The following is a 10,755-nucleotide window of genomic DNA, read 5'->3' as shown; positions in this document are numbered from 1 at the left end:
CAGAAGATTTTATCCATTGATTCCATTTGACTCTCATGGCAGCTTTTGGAGCTGAGATGTCAAGCCTCCAGGTATGATGGCAAGTTTTTTTTTTCACTCTGCAGCAATCTTATTTGTGTTTTTGTTCTGTGTGTCCTGAACTGATCAAGCATCAATAGGGCAGGTTTGCATTAGAGCCCACCCGGACTCCTTTTCCAAACTTTCTAAACCAGATTTTCATCCCATCCTGATCCATCCAACCCTTGTCATGAACAAGGACAATCACTCCTCAAGGAATGTTTTCTTTTGGCTTACTTTTGCATTTGAAAATCAGCATAGGAAGCAGCTTGGTCCCATTGGCACAACAAGCTAGAACAACCATATAATGGCTCTTTTCATGTCCACTTGTCTTCACAGTTACAGTTTTCACCCCCTTCTTATCAACAGTTCTGTTACTTGGGACATCAAATTGAAGGGGGACTTCATCCATATTTGCAATCTGTTCAAACTCAAACTGATGTGTCTTCCACATTGAATGACAAAACAATGAAATTCAAGGATCTTCTGCTCATAGCTTTCAGGCATCTTTTGGGCAAGTCTGGTGAGTGTACGCATGCTTAGTCCATTCTGTTTCATGAACTGAAGCACCAGTTATATCCTCCTTTGAAATCAGTAACTTCTTTTTCATCAGCAATTCTTCTTGCTTCATGCTGAACCCTCTTTGTGGACACAGGAATTACAATTGCCCTTTGCTCTTCAATCCATATCTTCAGTTCTCTCTCTAAATCAGGCCATTTTACTGACTTGCCTCTCATGGCCTTCTTCTGTGTGGCATTTTCAATAGAGTTTCTCCTTCCCATAGCCAGTCTCAGATTGATTTCTCAATTGGAGGCCGACCAAACTTGCAACCAGCAGCATAATTTCCATTCACTTTTGCAAACTGGATCACTTTTTACTTGAATTCAGCACTGTATTAAAATCTTTTCAGAACCATCTCTGGGTACAATATGTCAAAACGTAACCTACCGTAATATACCGGTAACAAGTGAGAAACAATGAGCACAAAGACAAGTGCAAAAAAAAACAAGAAATGTAAGTAAAAAATCTATAACCACTGTATAAGATCCACTCAGGTTTTAGACCCCAAGTTTCTCAAACAAGGGTGCATCTTATACATGAGGAAATTCAGTAAATGCAACAGTGGTTGAAATGCAGACTCCGGCCAGGTCTCCACTGCCCAACAGGAAGTCTACATTGTGGAAACCACAGTAAAAAAAAATCTTCTGGTATCTCCATAACAGTAGTATTGATTTATATATACTTTATTTTTTAAAATTTAATCTCAAACTTATTAAAAGATCACTGTAAATAGTTAAAGATTATATATAAAATGGGCCAAGATCCTAGTGAGAAGTATCTCCTCAATTTTTTTTGTTTTGTTTTATGCAAAAGAAAAAAAAAAGTTGCTTACAGACAGTAATGATTCAAGTTACATTATTCTAAAAATGTGTATATGTTGAGAAGTACAAAGTTTATAAACAGTATTTTGGAATACTCTAAATAGGATTTATCCAACCCTTCACTCTACAGGTGAGAAAATTAAAGCTCCAGAGAACTGAGATGACAAGTCAAAAATGAATGTTTGACAATGAAAAATATCACATCTTTTCCTTTTTTAACATACCATCAGGGAGGTCACTTGAGGTATCAAAAGGGGAACTAAATTTTTGAACCCTTGGATTGCAGGCTTCAGATAAAGAGCTTATCTCATAAGAAGCCAGGAGAAAAGGGGGGAATGTCAAAAATAAAACCCGTACAAGCAAACAGATCAGTGGGCTCACTTTCCTACACCGTGTGTAGAGTCAGTCTTGGGTCCACAGCTCAGGAAAACACCTCTTGATACCATTCTTCAATGATTTGAGGCCATGATGTGAGAAAATATCTTATTTTTAGAGGTCCGAAGCACTAACTTCTACTAAAATCTGCCTAAACTAGTTTCTGTATCTTTCAAAGTTTCCAAATCTTTATTGTCTAATTCAGGAGAATTCTATAAACTTCATGCCCAAAAAAGTAATTGTTTACTGTCCCAGCCCTTGGACCTCTCTAGTCCCATGGTCTGATGTAGCAGACTTCTCTAAAACATACTATGAATTTTAACCATATGAAGTCAGTAAAATCCAATATCAAGTTTTCCCCCCAAATACTACTGCTACAATGGAGATTTTGCTTCAAGGAGGGAAAAAAATATGTGTGATGTAGTAGACTTTTACAAGGGGTTTTAATTTTACAATGTTTTTTTTTCACAAAATTTTGTACTATTGTGTATCTTTAAATTTTTATATAGTTTGACAAAGAAAATTATTTATACTTATTTTATTTTATAATAGATACATATTTTATAAATTCACTTCAAACACTTTTATCCTTTATGATATGGAGCTATTATAACTACTGAGTTCATTGCAGCTAAAAGTGAAGACTAAAGTTTTAAACTTGGAAGTGCTTCGGCTACTACATCTCCAGAAGGTAGCAGTGGAGATTTCCAGCATAAATCCATATGAGAATGCTACCTTCTCTTCTATAAGGTATTAAACTTACTCCTTTTTTAAGGCAAGTAACACCACCAGACAGAAAGCATGACATTAGCAGAGAAAAACAACAGCCAAAGTCACCCTGCAATTGAAAGTCAGGCTTCAAAGTAAGAAACTTAAGACAGACATTTAGCATATCTTATTGTAGAAAAGCAAATACATTAGGAATGCATTAAAAAATGTACTTGAAGTAAAACTTGGGCTGTCACATTACATTATCTTATTTTATAAAATCTTCTTAGTTACTCAACCTGTTTTATTAGTCATTATTATAGTCATTATTTTCACCAGTTGAAGTTAACTTGTTTTTGTATTTGTTCATTGGTTTACTGGGGTTTTTTGCCACCAGTAAAATGTGAGCCTCTTGAGGGCAGTTTTGCTCACTGATGAGCTCACTGATGACAGTTTTGCTCTAGATACTCCTGTATCTAGAACGGTGCTTGGGTCATGGTGGAAGCTCAGTTTTGATGTGAGGGAGGAAGGAAGGAAGGAAGGAAGGAAGGAAGGAAGGAAGGAAGGAAGGAAGGAAGGAAGGAAGGAGGGAAAGAGGGAGGGAGGGAGGGAGGGAGGGAGGGAGGGAGAGAGGGAGGGAGGGAGAGAGGGAGGGAGGGAAGGAAGGAAGGAAGGAAGGAAGGAAGGAAGGAAGGAAGGAAGGAAGGAAGGAAGGAAGGAGAGGAGGAAGGAAGAAAGGAAGGAGGGAAAGAGGGAGGGAGGGAGGGAGGGAAGGAAGGAAGGAAGGAAGGAAGGAAGGAAGGAAGGAAGGAAGGAAGGAAGGAGAGGAGGAAGGAAGGAAGGAGGGAAAGAAGGAGGGAGGGAGGGAGGGAGGGAAGGAAGGAAGGAAGGAAGGAAGGAAGGAAGGAAGGAAGGAAGGAAGGAAGGAAGGAAGGAAGGAAGGAAGGAAGGAGAGGAGGAAGGAAGGAAGGAGGGAAAGAAGGAGGGAGGGAGGGAGGGAGGGAGGGAAGGAAGGAAGGAAGGAAGGAAGGAAGGAAGGAAGGAAGGAAGGAAGGAAGGAAGGAAGGAAGGAAGGATCTCCAGAGCTAACTTGTAACACGTGGAAGAAAATCATAAGAACTTGGGCAATCCCAGGAAAACAAGAGTCTGAACCAGGCCTGAATAAAACTATAATACTCTTAACTCAGCTGATTAATCTCTTCCTCCTGAACAGAGCAAGCATATTTTAAAATCAGTTCTATGGTAAAGAACATATTTATGGTATATCATTAACATATAAGTTAGCATTTACTCTGCAATATAACACAGTAAGCTTGAGTTGATAGTCTGGGAAAATGAACATTGCTTTCATTATATTATGGTTTTGAGCAGTCACAACTAATTTTACAATTATTTTTATAATATCTTGAATATTGTTCTAGGTTTCCCTGTATAGAGACATCTAGACTAAGGGAACTAGACTCCATAGTGTTTCTGGAGAGACCTGTATACTACATTGAAGGGCTTACATAGAAGGAATTATAACTCAGTGATTATGGTCATAAGCTTCTAGTCAAGTGTTCAAACATTGAAATATGGTAAGATAATTATATTTATTTGCTATATATTCTTCACAGATTTATATAACATCTTTGAATCTCAGTTTCTTCATCAGAAAAATGGGTAAAAGTATTTCATCAGAGTTTTAATACATTAACATAATATAAATTGTTTACTTTAGTGTCTGATTTATAATTAGGGCTCAACAATGGGAGGCCATTATCATTAAACTCTCTGCCAATAACTGCAAAGAAAAACAAACAAAAAAGACACTGTCCATTATTAACATGTAAATAGAAAAAACTGTGAAACATGTTATATCAAGTCATTGGAATGTAGTATTATCTTGGATACTTCCATGTGACATTTTAGGGTATTAAGAGGAAGGTTTCTTCAACTTAATCTTTATAGATTACAACCTTCATTCTAACACTTTCTTAGCTCAGTGTTGTAAAATCTTGGAAGGTCAGCTTTCTGAATCATGCTAATTTAGCTGACACTTTCATGTATAAGAAAGCTTTATAAAAGTCCTCATCTTTTCTACTTTCTAGATATGTTTAAGGCATAAATCAGAACAAAAAAATTGATATGTTCCAAAAGGTATTAAAACAAGGTGTATATTAAATGTAACAGACAGAATACCAATTTAAGATTAGCAAAAACAAAACAAAATAATACAAAACTCAAAAGCCTATCTATTGTCTTAGATACTGGGTCTCTGTATCTTAATTAACACCCCAGAGAGGCACACACAACACCCACTCCATCGCACCCCTCTCCCTATGTTCTGGGTGGTGCTGTTATACCTGGGAGTCAACTAGTCCAGTCTTTTAGCACTATAGACACTTTATATCTAAGACAGAAATTTTATATCTAAAGTATCCTAGACAGGATTGTTCAACATGTAAATAATAATATTAATGCAAGTTTATGGCTTTTATTACATATAGACTTTATAAAACATAAAAAATAGAAACAGTGAATAAATTTTTATTTATTAATAATTTCATTTATTCATTATTACAGGTCTATGTTTACAAATATTAACATAGGCACAATTTAAAGCAGAAGATATATAGAATATCTTTTTAGATCATGGTATTTTGTCAATCAATCTTTTTCCAGTAATCATTTTATATTCTGTGCATTTCATTCACAATGAATCAAAATCTCTTCCTGTCATGTTTTGGGTGTCAGGATTTGTTACCCGTCCTATAAACAAAAATGAATCTAGGAAAGGAAAAAGAATACTTTATGACTTTCTGGAGAAAAAAATAAAAGTTGGCAATAATTAGTTTTTCTTAATATTTTAACAAATCATTTAGTCTTTGTTCTCTATAAGATAAATAAGCAATATCTAACAGCAAAGCCATCTCCTTTGTCTAAAATACATAATTATATCATCATTAATTATTTTCTGGTAATTTATAAAGTAACTTAACACCCACAACAGCTTGTCATAAAAAAAATGATATTAGTCTTGTTTTTTGTATAGAAAAGCTAAACTAAAGTGAATGAGAGGTGTTCTAAATATAGAGAGTCTGTCAGGCAAGCACAGCCTAATAAAATAATGATGAGCAGGGTAGAGTTTTAAATGTAAGGTATCAGCAGTCCTCTTTTCACACATGTAACATAAACCTTTAGGGTTAAAAAAGCACAGCTTCTCAGATCTTCAGCTCTGAGTCAAAACTCAATGCTTCAGACAATATTTTCATATCTCTAGTGTTTTGAAAACCTCATGGAGTTGATATAGTAACAGAATAAATGCGAACACCTATTTCCAATCATCCTGTGTTTGCAAGTGGAAAAGAACAAAGAACTACGGGACAAAACAGAAACAAATGATGTGTCAAAATCCATTCTCCTTTCTTTCAATACAGGTGAAGGGAATGAGTTGAGTGTATCCATGTCAAGTGTTGCTTTAAGTTCTTTATAGTCAGATGTAATAAAGGTTAATTTCAAAAGTGGTAAAGTAAGTTTTACATCATTTTAAAACTGATGAAAAGTGTTTTTAAATGTTTTTTGAATAAGAATAGGAGAGCCCTTTTTCATTAACTCTTTACTGTTCAGTCTGAAGACTGACACACTCTTAAATGAGCCAGAAACATGGAAATAGACATAATCTCAAGCAAGCTTTTTCTTATTTTTATGAATAATTATACTCAATAATACCTTTGTGAAAAATTATAACCAATAATAGTAAAAAAATATCAAAATAGTTCTGCAAAAAGAAAAAACTAATATTTCTATTTTTTAGACAGATAGGGATGCATAATTAACTTTTCTCAGGATATTTAGTTACAATAGGAATTATCAGTGACTCTTGTGTTCTAATAATTCTATGGCATCAACATTTTTATCAGAATTATTTGTTCAAGAAATTTTTTAGGCCCTGGCCAGTTGGCTCAGTGGTAGAGCATCAGCCGGCGTGCAGAAGTCCCGGGTTCGATTCCCGGCCAGGGCACACAGGAGAAGCGCCCATCTGCTTCTCCACCCCTCCCCCTCTCCTTCCTCTCTGTCTCTCTCTTCCCCTCCTGCAGCTGAGGCTCCATTGGAGCAAAGATGGCCCCTTGAACTCTGCCCCAGGCACTAGAGTGGCTCTGGTCGCGACAGAGCGACGCCCCCGGAGGGGCAGAGCATCGCCCCCTGGTGGGCATGCCAGGTGGATCCCAGTCGGGCGCATGCGGGAGTCTGACTGTCTCTCCCCGTTTCCAGCTTCAGAGAAATACAAAAAAAAAAAAAAAAAGAAAATTTTTAGGTAACTTTTATAGAAATTTATAACTGAAAACAATAGTTTAAAATTTTAAAGACTTCTAGGACATTATATAAAAAGCCATTTGTCACAGCCTTTCCAATCTGTTTATTTGACTAAGAAAAACCACATTTTTAATTAAGTCTTCATGCAGTCACCAACCTACTCACAAATTAATTGGAAAGGTTAGTGAAATCTTCTTTGACGTAATAGCAATGGATTTAGAGGCGAGATGAAGTGTAAATCACTACTCTTTCCATTTTTCTCTTCATGCCCCTTTCTTCCAGAGGTGTCTCCATATTTAACTATTATATATATTTATACAAAATCCATATAAAATGGAAACAAGTTTTGCTTACTTATATTAAAATACAATAGCATATTCAAAGCTAATGGCTTAAAAGAAACTGTTTCTTAATAAATTTGCTGCAGTCTGTTTTTCCTTTTAACTCAAGAACTGACAGAGTTCTAAACACATTTTTGATGTGTGTGTGGTCATGTCAGTTTCAAAATCACAATTCACTACTTTCTCAGAAATGACACATTTCATGTAGCAGCTTTCATAATTTTCTTCATCAAGTCTCTAAAATTGTCCTATATCTTCAATCCCTCAGCCTAAAAAATAATAAACTCCCTTATTTCCCTGGCAGTTAAACTTAGTAAAAGCTTTGAAAGATTATACTAATATATAAAACTCACCTGATAGAAAAATACAAATAATTTATGGATTTTGCATGAGAAAATTGTTTGACTCAAAACAGTTTTTAATTCTAGACAAAAATTGGCTGTATTAAATCTAAAATCGGCCCTGGCTGGTTGGCTCAATGGTAGAGCATCAGCCCGGCATGTGGATATCCCAGGTTCAATTCCCAGTCAGGGCACACAGGAGAAGCGCCTATCTACTTCTCCATCCCTTCCCCTTCCCTTCTCTCTCTCTCTCTCTCTCTTTCCATCTCTCCCAGCCATGGCTAGATTGGTACCAGGGAGTAGGCCTTGGGCGCTGAGGATGGCACCATAGCCTTGCCTCAGGCACTAAAATGGCTCAGGGTTGCCATTGAGCAAGAGCATATTTTTAACTGATGGCCTTAGTCATCAACCTGGAAAATATGCCCCCTGGTGGACTTCCAGGGTAGATCCCAGTCAGGTGCATGTAGGAGTCTGTCTCTCTGCCTCCCCTCCTCTCACTAAAAATAAAATAAAATAAATCTAAAATTATTCATTCTCGTAATTCAGAAATTATCAAATGAATATATTTTTTGTAGAGCATTAAGCTACTTAGTAGCCAAATATGAAATGCAAAATTACCATCTTTATTAATTGAAATGATATCTTGATTCATTTGTGAGATAAAAATAAATAAATCTCTGAATATGTATTGTCTTAAGATAATAGCTCATTCTACATTTTATATGGCAATAATTTACAACCCCTGATAAATGAGTGACCGTTCATTTTAAATAATATTTTAAGGAAGTACACTAGTTTAGAAAGTTTCATTACAACTGAGGTCATAGAATAGTAAAAATTGTCTTTAAATTCTGATAATGAAGCCCTCTCACAAATAAATAATTAAGTACTTTATTTTGGGTTTTGAATGTCACTACTGTTTAACTGATGGCCTTAGTCATCAACTTGGAAAATATGAGAATCAAACATCACTATTCTATATGCTGCTATTTTCTTGTTCATCAATGCCCAATGTAGCTTCATTCCTTTCAGTTCTTCACACTCAATAATTGCATACAAATTAGAGTTACCCAAAAGTTAAAGATGTGTGGATCAAATGACATACTCAGAATATCTTTTAACACTGACACATCTACTCCTGGAACTGAAGCTGTGTTCCTGCAACTTCAGCAAATCTAAAGCTGTTCCACTGTTTCTAAGGTATAACTTTTAGATGGGTCACTCAGCATTAGATTCATGGATCCTAAAAAAAGAGACTGGCGTATCTTTACAGCAACCAAATTCTGAAATTAACCATTTTTCTTTTCCATGTAAACCAACTTATACAGAGAAACTTTTTCATTTTCCTTTACTTATTCAGTTATTCACTTAATTATATTTATTGATTTGTTCATAGTAAACACTAAGTGCCAGACACAGTATTATAGGCTTCATATATCTACCATTTAACTATATCAGATGAGTGCTAATATCATGTTCATATAGGAAATAGGGAAACTATGACCTAGAAAGTATAAGTGATTATGTTACAACTATTAGTTAATTGATCTGGGACTTGAGCCCAGTCCTGACACCCAAGTCCGTACTCTCCAACTCTGGGGATACTGATATTATATGCAAGGCATTCTGCCAAATACTGGACTGGATAGAGAAGTGAGTAAAAAATGATTTCTGCTCTCCTTTGGTTTATAACCTTCACATATTCATTATGACTTTTGGAGTCCTAAATATAAAGAAAGTTCTCTGCTGTATGACATTCCTGACTTCTCTTTTTTTCATAAGAGAAAGTGCAGAAATATCTACCCAGACAATCTGCTTTCCACATATTGACATTGTGTCAGATGCCAACTCAACCTTTTGTACCTAACTGTATTATCTTTCACCAAATGACGACATTGAGATTTGAAATTATTATATGTTTGGTCCCTCCCTCCTACACAAGGCTTATACCTAGTCACTAATTCTTTTGGAATCTACCTCTGAAACCTTTCACAACTCTACAATTCCCAATTTCTACTTCTGTTGTAGCATCAGAGAGAGTTGACTTCAAAGATAAACAGATCTTATTCTCTCTCTGCCACTTAAACAAATTACATAACCTCTGTCAAAGTGTCTATGTCTTTATTAGTCAAATATCTAACAGCTTTAGACATAGAGATTTACAATGGTTAATACATATAATAGCTATATTGGCAGCTATTATTACCAGTGCCTTATTTTAGGCACCTGACATCGCTTAATATAGAATGCCTGGTACAAAACAGGCACTCAACAAATATCCATTGAAAGAATAAGTGATTCAGATATTTAGGTTGCAATTAGTAGCTAAGAATAAATCCATTTAACCTAAGCAGTTTCTCCAGGGAATTCTCAAAAATGTACCTGTTGGGTTATTCTTCATAATAAACAGAAATGGATGATTTGCTATAAATTGGTTTCGAGCCAAGCTCATGATCACAGGGATATGTACTCCTATAAAACAGAGAGAATAGTTATTTAGATCTTCACATTAAAAGTAAAGAAAGTCTTTAAAAAATCAGTGAAGAAAACATAAACATAATACTTTTTGTAGACAGGAAAGGTCATCATGTTTGAGGAGTTAACATGTGGAAAAATTACCATTTTCTAAATGCAGAAAAGTTCTGAATAAATTTAAAAATCAAAGAGCAGAAGAATAAATATTGGCTCATTTATGAACTAATTCTAACTTCACATTTATGCTCAATGAAGAAGAAAGGCAGATACTAGATTCAATTTAGTGAAAGCAGTCAATATGTTTCATCTTTTAAATAGCAATTTTCTGCTCACTTTTTATTTATATTATATGATTTACTCTTAAAATACTTCAACATTAATTTCTATGCAGATATGTTTGCCACTTTATTTCTATTCTCCAGGCTTACAGTAATCACATCTAAGATTAAACTTATTTTTTAACTTACCTTTTCAAAATAATTCTGTGCGCTCCAAGTTTTTAGGATGTGTGCTGTCAATGTGTTTGGGGTTTTATTATGAGATTAGAAGAAGAGATTTACTGCCTTAACACTTATTTACTATCAAAACTTATACCTTGCTGCTCTATTATGTCATTTGTCAATATTTAGAGAGGATAAATTTAAATTATTGATTTTTTTCTCTCTAGATTAAATATTTGCACACTTAACTCAGATGTTTTCGTTATTAATAATACAATGATTTTGTACAATTTTAGACCCATAAAAACAATTAAAAAAATTTAACATGTGTTCAGAATTG

At 35.0% G+C, this 10,755-nt stretch overlaps 1 protein-coding gene across 1 annotated transcript in view; it reads right to left on the bottom strand.

Moving 5' to 3' along the window:
- Positions 1-5,035: 5,035 nt before the first annotated feature.
- SERPINI2 (serpin family I member 2) overlaps positions 5,036-10,755 on the bottom strand; it is a 28,752-nt gene continuing 23,032 nt past the window's right edge. Inside the window, exons 8-9 of the mRNA XM_066347075.1 lie at positions 9,883-9,972; positions 5,036-5,291 (exon numbers count right to left, since the gene is read on the bottom strand). Coding sequence (XP_066203172.1) covers positions 5,215-5,291; positions 9,883-9,972 — 167 coding nt within the window. The 3' untranslated portion in view covers positions 5,036-5,214. The remainder of the gene's footprint in view (positions 5,292-9,882; positions 9,973-10,755) is intronic.

The sequence above is a fragment of the Saccopteryx leptura genome, chromosome 8 (genome assembly GCF_036850995.1).
Source record: "Saccopteryx leptura isolate mSacLep1 chromosome 8, mSacLep1_pri_phased_curated, whole genome shotgun sequence".
NCBI classification, from domain to species: Eukaryota; Metazoa; Chordata; class Mammalia; order Chiroptera; family Emballonuridae; genus Saccopteryx; species Saccopteryx leptura.
This window is presented reverse-complemented; position numbering and strand designations above follow the sequence as displayed.